Raw genomic sequence first — 19,270 nt, 5'->3', positions numbered from 1 at the left:
CAACAAGTGGTGTATCAGAAAAGAATTGTAAAAGTTTGAGAGTCCGAATATTTGTCCCCGAGGCGCATTCTACCTTCGATAAAGTTTCTCACCTTTTTTATTGTTCGACTATAACAATGTAACCTGCAAACCTTACCATGCCCGAAAGCTTTGCTTACGTTTTCAGTTGACTTTTCTTCGCCAAAGAACTCTCTCGTTGCGTAGTTAATTACGCCCCCGATGGCAAAAGGAATCAAAATGAGACAGATATCTGCTAGCACCCTAATGGAGCCTCCCAGTAATATCGGCCAACCGTATGCTCTCATGTAGGTTTTCCACAAAGACGGTGGTCTGTTTTTCTTGAGAGCTCTTGCCTGAAACACAAGATAGAACGAACACGACATTCTCTGTAAAAATTGGTTTCAACAAATAGTGATTTTGAATGCTGCGTTTTTATGTGTAATTACACGTCCGATTGGATTATCATATAATTATCTTATCTTGATGGGTGCCAAGTTACACTGGAACGTTGATGTAAATATGTGAAAAGCAAACGTTCAAGTAACTTCGCAAACTTTTGCAACCTCACTAAATGATGGTGAATTGTTTCTCTGGCTGCGACGTGTTATTGTCATTTCTCAGCGAGAAAATGTTGAGAAATAGAATGCGTTCATTCAATAGAAGTCATCGTTTTGATTACGCGGGCTTCCTTCTAAAAGTTCGATCGTATCATATATGAGAGTCCGTAAAACGAGATAAGTATCGTGCTTGGCTTCGCAAAAAAAGTGTATTTAAAACAAAATTCGTCATATGAATTTGTTATTTTACACTGAAACTTTTTAAAAGCAAAAAATAGCAAAATTAAAAACATGGCGGCAAAATATGACTGTATCTTGCCGATTTATGGTATTCTCTACCACAAACTGATCGGATATATAAAGTAGACTTTGAATCAAATAAAATGTTCTCCAAATTTCACAATGCAGTCTCAAATGCTTAAAATTCCAACTTCAGCATCGATTAAGTGTAGAAAGAGTGATTTACTTTCTCTGAGTCATATGCTTGCTGGAAAACGCTGTACACATATCTGCATTCAAAATCCGACGGCAAGCATCCAAGATCATCCATCTCCAACGGTTGCTTGTACCCGAGAACGAACAACCAATTAAGAGACGAAAACATCGTCTTCGATAGCAGATTACCGTAGTTGAAGCGGTAGAACATCCTCTTGTTATGGACATCGGGAGGATAAGGCTTTTCGTTGTAACACCAACCTAAAATCTGCCAAATCACATTTATCTTCAGCCGTTAAATTATCATTGTTTACTGCGGCAGCCGAAAAGTACTTGCACAGGCTTGAGATAACACTCAGGTCAATGAAGTCCATGTACTCCGGTCATTTTATGAGCAAATTTTCTGAGTCATTCAAAAGTACGTAATAGGTTTGGACTGTCGATACACTTTGTACATGTACGGCTATTTTATTAAACGTACAAATTGTACCAGTATATATTTTTGAGAGTAGTTTCAAGTGTAGTAAGATAATTGTATGTGTGGCGACTCAGTGTTAGAGCAACACAATTTCTACATCAAAATCTGAAAACGGAATAGTCACTTTGGCAAATGAAAACTTCGCACTTGAGTGCTGTGTACGGCTTATATTCGTACCTTTGACAGTTACCCTAGTAACAGTTGATGAAAGATGTGACTGTGTCAGATCATTATTGAATTTAAAGCGATAAAGAAGTCACTCTGTAGCACAGACGTCAGAAGTATACATATAAAATACACACCCACTAGTCACAGAAAGGTTATCAAGAATGTAACCTTGGTCAAGCTGATAACTGGAAAGTGCACTGTGGCTTCTTAAGACATGGGGACATGACAAGTGAGTAAATAACTATGTTCGCAAGTAAACAAAGTTACTTTTTGCTGTACGTAAAGATTTCAAAGGCTTACCTTTGTTCGTATTAAGTTAACTTCCACACATAGCATACATCCGTAGATTACGATGCATGTCAGGATAACCACTTGTCTCATTATGGTAATATCAAACCCAATGTCACCTGTTTCATTGTTCAGTCTCGCAACGTCAATAGCAATAGCGGACGGCCAATACAGAACCAACAACCAAGTCAAGTGAGGTCGCTTCCAATATTCCAGGTAGTTATAGTACACCAAACTTATCAGTCCACAGAGCATTGCACATGACTGAGGTACATAGAGATGAGGTTGTGTTACAGTGCTCCTGGTCAGATCTGTTAAAACACCTTCACCAACGCCACAGAGTAACACTAAAATCAAGAGAGTTGACAATATCCATTTTCGTTTGTGTCCCGGATATGGTATAAGCATGTTCGATGAATAGTTTCTCAAGACTGTGAAACATCCGAGTATGATCAGCGACGAGGACAGGAGAAGGAGGAAGCACAGGTGTATTCCACAATACAAAATATCGAGATCGGGTTGACTTTGTCGGCAGTGAGTTGAATTGTCGCACATTTTAACAAAGCATGTCTGTTCGGACGATGCCATCGCAAGCCAGTGCAGAAGTAGAGCTGTAGTTCGATCGTTCAGCGTTGACTTGTTCACTCTATGAAAGGAGGGACGGTGATAAGGCGCATTATAAATGTGTCTCTGTTAATATAATAATTCATAGCTACTTTCAAATTCGTGACCCAAAGCGAAGCTGACCTTTTGGTAATATGCAGTAACATGTGCAACCCTATGAAGCGTATTCCACACTAGTGCTGATAGTTGGTCAATTATATTATGAAATACAATAGTTTTTGTAGAACTGCGCAGAATACTTGAAGCAGTTGAACTTTCAGGAATTTATTGATACATTTCAAAGTAATTAAAACTGTGAAGTACAAATTCCAAAATATATGTATTGGGATAAGTACAGATTTATCGTCTGGCTTGCGACTTCGACCGAGGGACAGGAAGTGAAGTATGCCCGTCCCTCGGGAAATAAATGAACAAAGTGGAGCAGGACTTGTCCTATGCCCAAAGTGAAGGGACTGTTGTGCCGCAGACAAGACCGAAGCGCCCTCATGAAGTGAAGGAAGGAAAGGAATGGGGAGGGTGTAAATGATGCCTATATACAAGCCTCGATAGGAGCGGTTGATGTCTCTGCCAGCGCAAAATCGCGTACCATTTTTAGTCTGTGTCGGACAACAAAAAGTTAGGTACCATTTTACAGCTCTGGCATCGCTCTTACTTCTAGCAAAATGCCATACGCGTACCTACACAAATAACCTTGAAAACAGTATTTCTAATAGAGATGACGAACATCTACAAAATGGTTCTCGGTACTTGAGAGAAATCCATAAACGGGCGATAGAAATGAATCGTAAATATCTCGACTATTTTTCCCATTAACGGAATTGTTGGTAGCCATGATCTTGTGCAGAACAAGTGGATCATGTTGACAGCGCAGGGAAAAGCGGTACTTCCCCTGGGGTGGGGAGGGATGGGGTTCTCTGTGCACCGTCTTACTGCTTTCTTTATTACAACACAAGTCCATAATATCTCCTCTCCAACCTATAAACACACCACTGTAATTGCTAAACAAACATTGCTAATCGGCTGGCCATATCTGCAGATTAATTGAGTCAACATCACAGCCGTCCCACACGCAGTAGAACACAGGGCACAGCTGTAAGTCCCCTGAGGTGGGGACGGATAGGTTTTTTTGTGCAACGGTTTACTTTATTTGATTTTATTAATTTTGACTGTGATATTTCAAATAAAGATTTCAACTCCAAACAGTCTGAATGTTTTCTTTATTACTACAGTAATTTTATTAATTTTGACTGTGGTATTTGAAATAAAGATTTCAACTCCACCCCGTCTGACTGCTTTCTTTATTACCTACAAGTCCTTATCTCCTGTCCAACTTGTGTTGTGAGGGAAGAAGGGTGGACGGGCGTTTATTTCGATAAAGGTAAGTGTCTTAATTTCTGACGTTTGCATTCATACATCATTTGTTGGTGTCTCGTATCTCTTGGAAGGCGTTTCACAACATGAGGGGCCCGAAATCCCAGGAGTACTCCTGACATTACTCTGCTGCATGTCAAGATTTTTCTAAATAATGGGATTATTGCTTTGTTTTCGACCCATGGTGATAGGTTTTGTCGGTTGAAAAATCGACTCATGTTTAGGTGATTTTTTCGTGAAAGAGTGACCCATTCGGGCGGCACATACCCGTCCACCTTTTCTATGGGAGGAGATCCGGGTGGTAGGGGGGGGTGTGAAAACGGAGGTAGTTATTTTACCAGCTGATACCAATAAAGAACACACTTCCTGCGGAACCACATTGAGATAAATGAAAAACGTAAAAGAAAGCTATTGTCGCGCTCGTAGTTAGGGGAATTACGAGTTGAGGTACAAGTCTGGATCGTAATGCTTTCAGTAACTGAAGCTGACACACCGAGATGTAGATTGTAACACAACCTTGTACTTTATTGCAAGGTGGCGACCGTGTCGTTCACCGTCGTAGGTCTGATCTCAAGTCCTAGTCTAAGCTCTCTACAGAGTTAAATACATCTTCAAACTTGCATAATTACAAAAGTTATCACGTTGTAATTTTCCCGCCAGTCTTTGATTGTTTCTTAAGATTAAATAAGATCACACCATGGAATATCCTATTCTCGATTGTTCTCATTGAAATCTTAACCAATAATTAATTAAACTATCACACTATCTCTTATCTGCTTCTCGTACGATCTGAGTCAATGACCTTCACTCGCCTTGGCGACGTGAGGGACGCTTCGAGATAAAATCTCTACAGGTAGGGGCGTTACACTATGCACTCCTGCTGCTATCAGAAGGACTTGTTTTTGCAGACGAACTAACAAATTAATAATTGACGCTTGGCATTCACCACCTGGGGGTGTTCTGCAGTAACTCACCTTGCCTTTATTTCTGTTGCCTCGTCGTGTCTATACGCCATACCAGTGAAGTTACCGAGTAAATAAATTTTGAAGGACGAAACTCCATTATCACGAAGAAACGAAAGGTTAGAATATTGGAGGCGTGATGGTAAATCACAAGATTGAAATCAAATATGTAAGGTGAAAAATTTGCCAGCTTTGCTACCTTTGCCAAAAAATCTTCACATCGTTAGAGAGTGAAAAACTGCTGAATTATGGGAAAACATATAATACACACTCTGCCTCATTTTGAAAATACGTCAAAGACTGACGGAAATCTGCATTGCCTCGTGACCACCTCTGCAAGATTTCAAGGTGGGTCCTTAACTTGTACAGTGCATTTGGTGGTCATTATACAGAACAAACGACGAAGTCAACGGCACTTGAGGTGTTAAAACTATTGATTGCTTTATTTGCACTGTAAGAAATCACGATGGAGATCTGTCGGCATTCACTGTTTGGCCTTAGCGTCAAAATTTACCGATAACCTTTGTCAATTCTGCAACCTTTGCAACAGAAAACCACGTCACTAAGTAACAGAAACATTTGATTTATGAATTACCATGCCAATACGCCAGTGAAAGAAGTATAAGAACTAACAATTGTTAATATCATTCATGATTAAAATAAAAAATATTAACATGTTAAAGGTGAATATTCAGATTCGGATTATGGGAACTTATAAATAATTGTGACAGGAGTCACATTCAGACAAAGGAATGGACAGATGTATTTTGCTTGAGAATAATACCTGAAATCGTACTCTAATTAATCCCGTCATAAAGTTTCAGCGTATCCACCGTCCGTCAGGGAGAGAAAACAGGCTTTATGAATAAATGGCTACTTGTTTTTTTCACGTACCCCGTAAAGCTATCTGATTTTTAGCTTAAATTGGCAGACACTAATACCAAAAGTATGGCATCACATCGCTGAGCATATTTAAATGCCCAGGTAACAACACAAAGAGACCCCAATGAAATTTTTTAAGAATATACTCGATCGTAATTAAGCTGATCAATATTGAACAACGGAATCGCCTCCGAAGATTCGTGATACTTGTCCGCGCGTGTGATTGGGAATTATTGACATCAACGCTTCTTGACCAAAGAAGCGAATTCACTGCCGTCTCGATTTTGTAACTTCTTCGGCGAACCAAATTCAACGACTTTACCTTCACTCAAGACCAATACGCTGTCTGAGTCTAGGATAGTTGATATACGGTGCTGGAAATTAAGACACAAGATATCAGTCACTGTTAAAACAGTAAACTATCTGACTTTAAAAACTGTACATCGAAATCATTTATAAAAGTTCTACAAAAGAGGAAAATACATTTGTGAAGAGACTTTGCACACTCGTTGCTCGGTCCATTACCTGTGAAAATAATCTGACATTTTTTCCCAATTACTTTCAGAATTTTGTCTTGCAAATGCACGCATCTGCAAGTACATAAGCAATTTAAATGCTGCTATTTTGGAAAGCATTTTAAAATGTAATAAAGGAAAGCCGACGGATTAGGAGGTGCTGAATACATTGTGTAAAGTCACAATTTTCAATTCGCCAAGCAAAGGGGCACATGAATATTTGTGGCAAGAATACTTTGGTATATTCACTTTTGCCGACAATGTAGAGGGTACTGATTTTTCAAGAAGAAAATATTAGTTGTGTCATGTATGCTTGTATGCCTGTCTGTGTGTCTGTGTGTCTGTGTGTCTGTCTGTCTGTTTGTGTATGTATGTATGATCTACTTGTAATATGTAAAGTCACGCATTTCAGCTGTGACCTCTTGATATCACCAACATCTTTTTCGCTGTAAAAGACAATTTCATAACCAATAGTCGTTGATGATCTTTTGTCGATGATCGTGATCATTAACGAATGATTTAAGTTTATGTGACTAAAATGCCTTCATCAATAGGGAATGAACTTCAAATGTATACTTACAGCGATAGTTAACACTGTCCTGTCGGTGAAGGCGGTGGATATGACGCTTTGTAATATTGCGTCCTGAAGCAAAAAACAACCACAAATAAGAGACAACTGGAACGTCAAAGTGTGTAGGCACAGCAAAAACCCAAATTATCAAAGTTCCAAGGCGTACGAATGTATATTACGACGCAACAGTAAAAAATAAATCGAAAAAGTTTTGTCATTCATCAGAATATTTTCTTTTGGAAGTTCGTATTATCAGTAAAATCAAACCAAACTGCAAAATATCACAAATAGTTACCTATAAAGATTAGCCATGGCGAACCTTATGGGTAATGCACAAGGTGTGTGTATCGACTGAATGACACAGTGGTATACCACCGAGAAATTTAACTTATAAAAGAATTAAGATATATTGGATCTTTGTTGATATTTGACGGTGATTTTAAGCATGTGTTTACCATAAAATGATAGCAAAGAGACATTATGACTCTTATTCACGTTTGCGGTCATTTCAGATTACTTGATTCCTTTCAAAGAGATACTGACCGTCTTAACATCGATCGATGCAGTGGCTTCGTCCATAACAAGAATCTTGGCATTCCTAAGAAATGCCCTGGCAAGGCAGAAGAGCTGTCTCTGACCAACGCTGAAATTGTCGCCTTCTTCTGAGACATCCGAGTCTTGAAGTCCAGGAAAGAATCAGCATAAGACAGATATGACATCAGTTTTACTATGGTAAGGATATCTGATAGGTAGATGACGTGTTGCCGGAGGTTGTAAATGAAGTTACCAGCAATAACGACCAGCAACGAGCAGTAATCAGCAATAATGAGTAAGAACCAGATAGATAATGAGCCAAAATATATGGTCTGTCAATTAATTAGACTCCAACCGCAGTACCCCACCGATCGTAGAAATTACGCCCTCTACGACACGTTTAGTACCTACCAGTAGTGAGCTGCATCATGGAATAAGACAGCAATAACTATTAGTCACAATAAATAACGAACAGGAACTTGCCATATCTAATTGGAAGAATCATTCGTCAGGTAAGACAACCTCCCTTAAAGTTATCCACTTTGTCATAATTGCAACAACATAATTCTCTGTTTCCTTCCCGACGATAGGAAGCAGCGGATAAATAGCGGTGATTCACACAAATGTTTGGTCTTACTGTAAGGACTGTGTTTTACCACTATTGATAACGTTAATATCTCAATGATAGGGTAATCATTCAGGGTTAATTAGAAATGCCGAGCTCACCTAGTCGATTGTCAAGTTCGGCAACAATCCCTTTCAACTGAGCTACTTCTAAAGCTTCCCATATTTCATCGTCGGTTTTCTTGTGCTCGGGGTCAAGGTTAAACCTTCGAGAGGAATAAGCAGTGACATACGTTAGCTTCAAATACCTGGTTAAAGTCTCTGACAAAAGAAACAGCCTTGTATTTACAGTCGTTTCCATTCGTTTTGTAACTGCTCTAACATACTACCATTAATCACTATTAAAAGCTGTTTTGAGTTTTAATTTACCTGATCGTTCCGGCGAAGAGCACTGGGTCTTGCGGTATGATGACGAGTCTCTCACGAAGTGTCAACAAAGGCACGCGGCTGATATCAATCTCATCAATTACAATGCGTCCTAAAGAGGATGGCAACATACAATGAAACGAACATAAATCAGAACAGGATTCTTTAGGTTTTCATTTTGGTTATTCTGTTTTCCGTGGATTTTCCTTGTCTTTCCCACGCAAAATCAGAAACATAAGGTCCATATTGTTTGTTACCTTTGAAAGTGTCGATGATCCTGAACAGCGCCAGGGTCAATGATGACTTTCCACTACCCGTCCTGCCACAGATTCCAATCTGAAAAAATACAGAGTCATCAATCCACTGTAAAGTGCATGTCGAGAAGATCTCCTAAAATGTCAATTCATTACACGGACAATGTGTATATAACTTATTGTGGTACCAATACCTCTCAGCTCTCAAGCATTACGACAAGCCCTGTATTTATCCCATTGGTCACTTTCCTTACACGATGCATGCATGGGAAGATCGAGTATTCTGATGTTTTAGAAATGATTTTTTCAGCACTTTAACAATGATAACCTATACATATGTATTGCAGGCTGTGGTGTGGAGATAATCGTTTTTGAGATATCTCAGTATACTCGACGTGCTGAAGAACTAATATTTTCATAATTTTAACAGCTGCGTCATGTAATACAAGCAAAGTTGTTTTTGCTGATGATTGTGTTAAATTCAGTTGTAATTCGACCGTTTTGAGGCGTTACGATGCCAATCTTGTTCTGTCCCTCGGGCAAATTTTGAGTGATGCATCATGGTATAAGGTAGGGGTGAAATTCACGACTCTTTACTCTTCTTTACGGAACGACATCAATGTTATGTTCTAATGTATTGATTGTCGGGACTTTTAGAAAGATAATCCAAATGTGAAAAAAAAAATCTCAAAAGTTATAGCTGACGGACGGCTCTTGAAATGATATTCAAGAGGTAAGCACTTTGTTGTACAGATCTCCAGACACAAATCAAATGGTTTCAAAACTTAAAATCTTCGTGATATAGTCATGCAACTTTTTTCTAACAAACTTCATTTAACCACCTAGTCTTTTGCTGTTCATTGTGTTCTCTTTATTACTTGACTTATTGCTTGTTTGTCATTATTAGGCTTTGGTTGTGAAGGAGATAGTTGGGTCTTTCCCTTAAGAGCCTGCGTCATGCCCTAAGCAGCATCTTTGAAATTCTTCTCAGGGTATTTTGTCACTTTATGTATTGTGTCGATATGAAATGTGACCGATCTGTATATGCGTCACTTTAGTCTGTACAACAACTACTTATAAATTACGAAGATTTTCTAGACAATTTTACCTTTTCACCGGCTCTGAAATTAACATTGACATCTTTTAAAACGGGTTCTTGATCAGCTGCATATCTGACCGAGACGTCCTCAAATTGGATATTTCCCTTGTCTGGCCAGCCAGGCGACGGAGTATATGTCCCTTTTGTGGTTCAAGGCAAAGATCATGAAGAAAAGTCACATATAGTTTGTTGAATGAAAGCAAAACTGTCTGTATAAAATTGCTCATTGACGCCTCCATACCAGTAATGTAGTTGCTCTTAATTCGAATTAAATTATTTATAGTGCAAGTCACACATATATGAACCGTTGTCAAGTAAAACAGCGGGTCTTTGAAATACTTCGGCAATACACACAGAAAAGATGTTTGATACAACAAATAATAGTACCGAAATCAGATATGAACTGAAAATGCTACCGTGTTTCAGTTTATGTCGCAGTCGTCTGTAAATGGCATTTCCTCTGACATTATTGCTGTGAGTTTACCACTTAAAATTGGTATAATCAACATCACGACCAATATTCATAAAGTATAGCTTGATTTGAAACTAACGTTATGAATGAAATTAGTTATAAACTGAAAGAAAAATGCTGGTTTTTTACTGTCATGATATCATGGTATCACCACATTTTGTGGCAAGTTTATTTCCCCTTAATTTCTTCAAGCTTTATATGCTCATATAATATGCTAATTACCAATTAGCCGATGTGAAAATCTAAAATGTCTTTCAAAACAGCTATATAGTTGTATCAGTAATATTCAAAGCACTTTCATGTATTTTGGTCAAGTCCTTCACATTAAACATCAGTAGTTGGGACACTTTAGCAATTATGTAAATTACTAAATGGGTAACTCAAAAAATGTTAGATGTCTTTAACTCCTGTTATGTCATCGTTAAAGCCATGTACTTTATCAGTTTTATCCACATTGGTTATTTCCTTTCAGTTTTATGACCCTCATCAGTAAGAGTTTATTAAATATGTAAATGGCCAAATAGCTAACGGAAAAATTAATTTCAAAATATCGTTCATCTCTACTATATCATAGTTTCATCAATATGCGTAGTAAGTTTCATTAATTTCGATCTAGTCCTTCTAGTTAAATGTGTCAAATTGAAAATGTTAGTATAATATATGATTAGTCATTTGCTGATGCGAAAATGATAGTGTCCTTCACTAACTATACCATAGTACCTTTAAGGTACGAAGCAAGTTTTGCCAACTTAGGTCTAGTCAATCTAGAGATATATCCCGAATTAGCAAAGCTCGTTAAACATCAAAATTAGTTTCTGCTGATGTCAAATGCTATATGACTTTCATTAACATTAAATTAAGGTAACTGCAATGCCCATAGCAGGTTTCATTAAATTTGGTCGAGTGAATCCAGAGATATGTCATATTTTACTGATGTGACATAAGGAAAGCTTGCTCATTCATGGTCAGAAGTCTGGTTTTTTTTTTCATTTTAGACATTTTTACACTTTAGTCGTACATGTTTGACATGTGAGCTCGAAGCTAACGTGCCTAACATGTCTAACGTGTGAGACATTTTTACATTTTAGTCGTGCATGTTTGACATGCTAGGTCGGGGCTAACGGGCCTAAAATGTCTAACGTGTAGGCTGATATCCTTGTAGGGTCTGACTATAACTCGAACTCTGAATGTCAAATGTGCAAATCTATCGAGCAATATATGCCGACCCAAGGTGTACGGACCTAACGTGTCTAAAATGTTTAACGTGTATATCATTTTTGGGTCTAAAGATAGGTGGAATTCTATCATGCCAATTGTGCACACCTATCGTGTAACGTGCCGACCTAACGTGTGCGGACCTAAACGTGTCTAAAATGTCTAGCATGTATGTCATTTTAGATTAACACCACAAATCAAATTCTATCATGCCAATCGTGAAAATCTATCGTGTAACGTGTCCTCCTAATGTTTCAGCTCCGTACACGTTAGCTCGGCATATTACACGATGTGTGCACGATTGGCACGATAAAGTTTGACTGCTGTTGAGAACCTTAAATGATATACACGTTAGACATTTTAGATGCGTTAGGTCCATATACGTTAGGTCGGAACAGTAAACTGTTGGTGTGCACGAATTGTAGGTAAAATAGATAGATAGACTTGTGTGAGACCCAAAAATGATATACACGTTAAGACATTTTAAACTTGTTAGGTCCCCAGCATTAGGTCTGCATATTACACGATAGGTTTGCACGATTGGCATGATAAAATTTGACTTATCCTGAGACCCTAAAATGATATACACGTTAGAAATTTTACATACGTTAGGCCCGTGTACGTTAGATCGACTGTGTTATGTTTCAACACATTTCATGCTGCCATTGTTGAATTATTCTGGTACGACTGAAATCACTTATTAAGCAAAAAACCTATGACAATGCAAACCATGCCAACCAAACTCCAATCAGTTGTGGCCATTACCTTACTGCATCTGTAATCAAAATATCATTAAAATCAAAGAAATGATTTTTCAAATTTGGCCTAATTTGCTGAACTCATTAATTATACAAATGCCCATGAAGCATGCAAGACACGCCGATTATAAACTAATCAGATCTCACAATTTGCAAATTACATCTGTGTGGCAAATTTCGCGATCTAATGAGCGGTTCTTGAAATATCGTATATACAGGCTCACGCAGACAGACAGACATTGCCTCGACATTAGCCCCTTTTGTTGTGCTTCCGTAAAGCTGCCTGCAATATTTAACACATTTTGTTTACATTGAGCTTAAGGCAATTGGCAGAACGGACTGTGTATTTTAACAACAAGTCAAATGAACTTTGTGTTTCTCTTGAATATTATTAATGTCCTTTCTACGTAAAAAGAAAAAAATTACATGGAACACTACCTCTGTATTCCTCTGGTTGGATATTTGTATAGTGTTCCACCCTTTCCAATGAATTCATACTCGTTTCACATTCCGCGAACATTCTCAGCATCCAGTTCAATTCTGCACACATCTATTGTAAGTATTGACAAGAATGGAATGAGTGGTATAAGGCAATTCATTTAAAACAGTTTCTACAATTCCCGGGCGATGCCAAAACTTTAAATAATACCAAAACTGTACCCTCTTCCCAGACCATGGTGGACGAGCAGAAACTTTTCATAACGTTATGTACGAGGCGAAGCAAAGTAAATTATTGAGTGCAACGTTTTTTGGGTCAACCTTGGGCTAGGAGGGGTAAATTATTGCTGTTTCTTAAATTTTTAGCAAAGCCCGGGAAACTGTAGATGTTGGAAATCTGGGGCCATATACTCGACAATCGGATACCTTGTCAGTAATAATCTTGGGGGATGCCACCACAAAATTCACTGGTATTGACAAAGCTGTAATATAATATACAATACCCTGAATACAATTGACGTTAATACAATTGGATGATGATCATCCAATGCATTTTGAAAAGTTTACAAGAGTTCATTTTGTTGGTTTTGTTCAAATAAGATTGTTGTCGACCTGCTGGGCCATGAAATCATGCAAATAAAGTAAACGTCCAGGACGTTCTTACCACCAACGCATAGTTGAGTGCCAATCCAACCCAGCTTGGTTGAATCAGTCTGAGTACACAGCTGATTAATGATCCTAATCCAGAAATTAAAATCACCACAGATGAGAGAAGATCCTGCCAACACAAAATAGTAGACTTAGCGATGTTGATACACAATTATTATGCGATGTATTCAAAATCGTTATAAACCTTTTGATGCCGCAGAATAAGCAGTTATGACTCTGTTACATAGCGACACATTTTGCGGGGAAAGGATGTCACTTTAATCTCTAGTAAGTTTTTATATGCCGCGAGCAAGTTATTCCATGCTTGAACTTCCGTTTCGTGCGTATTACTACTGGGTCTCAATTATTATCTGTTTTTCTTAAAATGACATATTTTGACGATGGGCATAAACTGCTTTGTCGAACGACAAACGGTTCAAAGGTTGATGGTAATTCTAGAGAGTTATTCCAGTCAGAACCATTTTCAAAATCGCATGTGAAAAAAAATATGTGAAAATGTTCGAAAAGTGACTACTTCTATAAACCGCTTACAATTTAAGGTCAAAAAGAGCTGAAATTGCCGTTAGGATATCTAAAATACGAAACACTGTCAATTTGTCGCACATATCGGAATATTGAAGTCAAAGTCCAGTTGGTTGTCGCATGCAGAGAGCCTGTCTGCATGAAATCTTAAAGTTTAAAACTTTTAAAACTCTTTTACAGTGAAAAGTTCGTGTCGTCGACAATTCTCCATAAAGGTGGATCTTTTGTAGGCTTACCAAGCACTGAATTCGTCAACGACATAAGAGCTGCTTCTGTCACTTACCAGACGAATAGCCGACCAGTGGAAAGAACCAAAGAAATAGAGTCGTGCTGTAGCATTGCTGTCGATAGTTTGTAGTATCCGTTTCCGAAATCGCTGCTCGTCTCTGAATGATACCAATATACAGTTGTCAAAAGGCGTCAAGTGAGAATTTTGATAAAAGCATAAAAAGACGATAGCGCATCTTACTCGTCTCGATGAAAACCTGCGACAGGGCTAAAAAGAGGTGTGTGATATTTCTCAATTTTTAGTGCGTCCATCGAGACTAGCTATGCCAGCGTTAAAAATTACTGCTCTTTTCAACAGAGCAGTTACTTGTTGCCAGTAAATGCGTTGCGTATAATGTCTAGACCAGCTGCTGCATTTTTTTTCTAAGTACCAAAACAATAACTTGTCCACCATAGAGCTAAGAGGTCTGGTTAAGAGCAAATATGTGGTTCATTTGGTGCCGGGCGATTTTATGCTATAAATAAACAAGAGGAATCCTGTTCGTCCAATCTCATTCATGCTAGGCTTTGTCCATTCTGTGGCCTTCTATAAGGAACTGGACAGAAATTACGGGGGGTGGGGGGTGGGGCGGGGACGGTGTGTTTTAGGGGTGGTCGCCATTTTTCGCGCAAGCATTTTTGAAGGGTCATAAAATTTTGTGCAAGCCTATGGGGGAGGGTCACCTTTTTATGCATCAAAGCTGAAATTGCATGTGCACGTATTGAAGAATGTGGAATACTGAAAAAAGAAAAAATACCTCCTGGCACTTTCATTTTCTGTCATTTCCATTTTCAGTGCGGCCTTCGGGCGCAAGATTAAGGGTATAATAAACAATGTATTGATGATCCAAGCAGCCACATTGATTTAAGTTGTCATGATTTCTGCTTATCCAACTCCTCTATTGTGCATAAAAACTGTCCCTATAATGACGCTTTCAATAACAATTTGTGAGATCACTTATTTGATATTATTCTCCCATAGACAAAACATTGGGTATAGGGCAGTGTCAAATGTTCATGTCGGTGTATGTACATTTTTTATTTTTTGAGGACATTGACAGAATACAAACTATTCAGAATAGTGCAAAATGTCATCAATAACAACTGGAATCTTCAGGTCGAACAACTTTTGAATAACAATTTAGGATCAGATAACCTATGAGTTATTTGTAGTTTCCTCAGTCTACAATGTATAGTGAATCAACATTTGGTGAAATTCCAAAATCAAATTTCTTGCACAACCATGGACTTAAAACCACTCTAGTCTAATCGTAAACAGTAATACTAATAATTAGGTGTACATAAATGCACAGATTTACCTAGTTTTGTATTGAAAAAAAATATTCATAATTTCATCATAGGCTGCCATGCATAGTGAATCAACATTTCAGTGAAATTCCAAAATCAAATTTCTTGCACAACCATTGACTTGAAACTACTCTAGTCTAGTCATGAACATTAATACTAATAATTAGGTGTACATAAATGCATAGATTTACCTAGTTTTGTATTGGAAAAAAATATTCATAGTTTCATCATAGGCTGCCATGCATAGTGAAACAATCGCAATCACACCAATCCACAATCCAATAACACCAGGTCAAAACATGTAAGACAACAGTTGTAAACACAGACACAAAACAGGACAGAACAGACAGTAAATAGACGGTACACAAACAAAGTCAAATTCATGAAAGAAAAATATATGGACCTCTGGCCAAAGACCAAGAAGTGATGTCAGGTGTTTCGAAAATAGTAAGCGCATCCTGCCCCACATGTGGCACCCGCCATATATCAATCTGTAAGTCAAATAGGTAGTGGTCACTAACTAAGGCCCCATGTCACCGATGCCATCAGTGATCATTTGTCGAAGAGAGATATTGTACTCATCTACCAGCCTGCGACACCTGCCAAAAAAGCGTTTGAATGTAGAGACAAGTCTTGCTCTGGTGCAACCCCGATTTAACAGTCCGTAAGAGAGATGGCCATGTCTCTCTACAAAATCACAATATGAACTGCATGCTCTCGCACATCGAACAAGCTGGGAAATGCATACCCCACAAGCAGGCGAGAGTGGAACATTACTGATGAGGTGTGGAAAATTGATTACACTAAAGTTGAAATCATCTCTCTTGTCATATAGCCTAGTAGAAAGGTGACCATTGGTGTCAAACTCAAGTAAAATGTCCAGATATGAAGCAGAAGAGGCCGTTTCTGTAGTTTCCTTAATCTCCAACCCTGGAGGATAAATCACAGCGAGATATTTACTGAATTCAGAGTTATTCGAATCGACATTTCAGTGAAATTCCAAAATCAAATTTCTTGCACAACCATTGACTTGAAACCACTCTATTCTAGTCATGAACATTAAAACTATTAATTAGGTGTACATAAATGCATAGATTTACCTAGTTTTGAATTAAAAAAAATATATTCATAGTTTCATCATAGGCTGCCATGCATAGTGAATCAACACTCCAGTGAAATTCCAAAATCAAATTTCTCGCACAACCATTGACTTGAAACCACCCTAGTCTAGTCATGAACATTGATACTAATAATTAGGTGTACATAAATGCACAGATTTACCTAGTTTTGAATTAAAAAAGATATATTCATAGTTTCATCGTAGGCTGCCATGCATAGTGAATTGACATTTTGGTGAAATTCCAAAATCAAATTTCTTGTACACAGATGCACGTGTTACCACCCTCCTCTAATCAAGTACAATTATATCCATTATTCAGGGTCCATATATGCACAAATAGTGCATATTTTTAATTGTGAAAATTTTTTTTTACAGTTTTGTCATAGACTCCCATGTATAGTGGATCATCATTTTGAGCGAAATTCCAAAATCAAATATCTTGTTCACATGAGCACTTTGTAAACAACCCATGCTAATCAAGTATATTTCTATCAGTTATTAAACTTCTATAGATGAACAGATATTGCTAGTTTTATATTGGAAAATACACGTTCATAGTCTTCTTATAGTTGACTGCCATGTATAGCGAATCAACATTATCGATGAAATCTAAAAAAAAACATTTTTTGTACACACATGCACTTTTTACCTGCCACTTCAAGCAAAGTACATTTACATGAATTATCACACACATATGATTTGATATTTTTTGGACAAAGGTATATCGGCCACATTTTGCCTTCCTTTTGGGAGGGGACTTCAAATGTATAGCAAGTCGGAAGGCCTTGAACATATTGCAGGTTTCCTGGGGGGGGGGTATTGAGTAACAGGGGAGGGTCATTTATTTTCATGAACGGATAAGGGGAGGATCACTAATTTTTGTGCATGAACTTTTGAAGGGTCACTGTTTTTGATGCAGCGGTGTTTCGTAAAACACCAGCCCACCCCCTCTATAATTTATGTCCAGTCCCTAAATTCAAACGATGGCGGAACGTTTCATTACTTTCCCTATAATACATAAGTCATGTTATTAACCGGACCTAGTCTCCTCGACAAGAAATCAACATACCTATAAGCTCTGATGATCGGAAGTCCCCCTAATGTCTCCGTGAAGTGGGCGAAGATGGGCGATCTGGTGATATTATCCAAACGCTGAAGTTCCCTAAGAAAATATACTCACAACATTACGAACAAACAGAAAATTGCGAGTCTTACAAGCAAAGTCACCCTGAATACAAACATAAGTACACTCCCAGCGGGAAAGAAAAGCCATATAGAATGATATTCATGAAAAGGCTTTTCGAAACCTACGAAGTTATCGAGATTAATCAATTATCACCACCACCACCACCACCACCACTACCATCATCATCATCATCATCATCATCATACGTTGTTGAGTTTTTTGATGAAATATGCTAAAGAAATTTATATCCTAATCTGTGTTCATATACCACATTTGACATAACAGTTTAAAAGCAGTTCTTTTTGGACAAACTGACTGCAGGGACTTCCTACCCACTCACCTGGACGTAGCAAGGTAGTATCTTTGGATAAGAAAGTATACTACAGACAGGGGCGCCACTGCCACTATGAACACAGGTGTGATGATGGCATTAACAACCAAACCGGCCAAAGATGACGCTGCAACATCGAGAACGTTCATGATAGCGAACCACAATTTCTGAAACACAAATATTTGCGAAAACTGAAAAATGTGTTTTGGAAGAGGCATCGAATTGTTTTGAATGTCACTTTTATAAACTGCATCTCGAACATGACCGTCACGATGTATTTGGCACCCGACATGTAAGCCTGCTATCACACTGAATTATTGGCAAAACGCCTCCTAATTGTGAAAACACTCTAAGTAGTCGTATAGACTTGTCTTTGTTTAAATGGTAAGGACAATTTTCCGGCGATATTTGATGATATTGGGATTCTTTGTAACATGTTGGTGGTTCCTTGGTGTAGAATTTCACTTGTACGTGCTAGGTAAGTATAGTTGTTCTGGCTACAAGCTACATTTACGAATTGATGAGAAACACACTCGGCTGTACACAAGGCAAGTAAATGCACATGAGGTAAATTATGTAAAAAACTCTTGATTTCAAACCCTACTCAAATAGATGAAATGTTCGTTTGTAGCAGGCTAAAAGCCAAGTATTTAAATTTTCCCTAAAATATAAACCATAGACACTGATTATGCCTATAAGTTTATGTCTGTACGTTGTGGAGCATTTTTCTCAGAAGCGACAGTTGCATCGAGGAAGTCGAAATAGTTCAGAAGTATTATCTTCGAGAGATCGTTTCAAAACTTCGAAATCGTAACGTTGCATGGCGAACAGCACACTCACCTGATCAATGACCTCTGTGTCATAGGAGAAGCGGTTCAAGATTCGACCTACTGGAGTCGTATCGAAGAACCTCATTGGTGCGTGGATTATGTTGCGTAACAGAGCAAGATGGATACGTTTTGCAGCTAATATGGAAAACATGATCTCGGCAGCATATAGAGCGACAACAAAGCCAGCGAAAGATAGAGTTAAGGCAGTGTAGCCGATACGATAGTATCGTGACTCTTCGTCGAGTTCGACCGGTAAAAGAGTGTAGTCCACTGATTTATATTTGGAAATCGTAAATTTGAAACGTTTTGATAAAAGAGCATAAAACTCGATGTTTTTGAAGTATTTTTTATGAAATACAAATTTTACAAATATTTTAGTACGGTTTGAGATAACCGTATATTGTTTCTTTCAAGGAGAATTATTAA

At 38.1% G+C, this 19,270-nt stretch overlaps 2 protein-coding genes across 2 annotated transcripts in view; both read right to left on the bottom strand.

The window, feature by feature from the left end:
* Nucleotides 1-2,019, bottom strand: part of LOC139134407 (ATP-binding cassette sub-family C member 9-like) — a 37,871-nt gene extending 35,852 nt beyond the window's left edge. The window contains exons 1-3 of the mRNA XM_070701269.1: nt 1,939-2,019; nt 1,024-1,260; nt 159-353 (exon numbers count right to left, since the gene is read on the bottom strand). Of these exons, the coding sequence (XP_070557370.1) occupies nt 159-353; nt 1,024-1,260; nt 1,939-2,019 (513 nt within the window). The remainder of the gene's footprint in view (nt 1-158; nt 354-1,023; nt 1,261-1,938) is intronic.
* A 3,280-nt stretch (nt 2,020-5,299) lies between these two features.
* LOC139135338 (ATP-binding cassette sub-family C member 8-like) lies at nt 5,300-19,167 on the bottom strand. Its single transcript, XM_070702682.1, has 13 exons — nt 18,855-19,167; nt 18,024-18,181; nt 17,567-17,659; nt 14,086-14,188; nt 13,276-13,389; nt 12,612-12,723; nt 9,738-9,868; nt 8,633-8,711; nt 8,379-8,487; nt 8,112-8,215; nt 7,395-7,528; nt 6,861-6,923; nt 5,300-6,139 (listed from the first exon to the last, which is right to left on the bottom strand). Exons 1-13 carry the CDS (start codon nt 18,993-18,995, stop codon nt 6,005-6,007), a joined length of 1,476 nt encoding a protein of 491 aa, XP_070558783.1. The 5' UTR covers nt 18,996-19,167; the 3' UTR covers nt 5,300-6,004.
* Nucleotides 19,168-19,270: the final 103 nt, after the last annotated feature.

This window comes from Ptychodera flava, chromosome 6, assembly GCF_041260155.1.
Source record: "Ptychodera flava strain L36383 chromosome 6, AS_Pfla_20210202, whole genome shotgun sequence".
In the NCBI taxonomy this organism is placed as follows: domain Eukaryota; kingdom Metazoa; phylum Hemichordata; class Enteropneusta; family Ptychoderidae; genus Ptychodera; species Ptychodera flava.
Note: the sequence above shows the minus strand (reverse complement) of the source record. Positions and strands in the feature narration are given on the sequence as shown.

Excerpts from the sequence above, each read along its gene's own strand:
- LOC139135338 (XM_070702682.1), bottom strand. The coding sequence starts at position 18,995 with ATGTTTTCCATATTAGCTGCAAAACGTATCCATCTTGCTCTGTTACGC. Across the intron at positions 18,182-18,854 it reads ACACAGAGGTCATTGATCAG|AAATTGTGGTTCGCTATCAT; the intron begins GTGAGTGTGCTG and ends TTTGTGTTTCAG. Across the intron at positions 8,216-8,378 it reads CTCTTCGCCGGAACGATCAG|GTTTAACCTTGACCCCGAGC; the intron begins GTAAATTAAAAC and ends TTCCTCTCGAAG.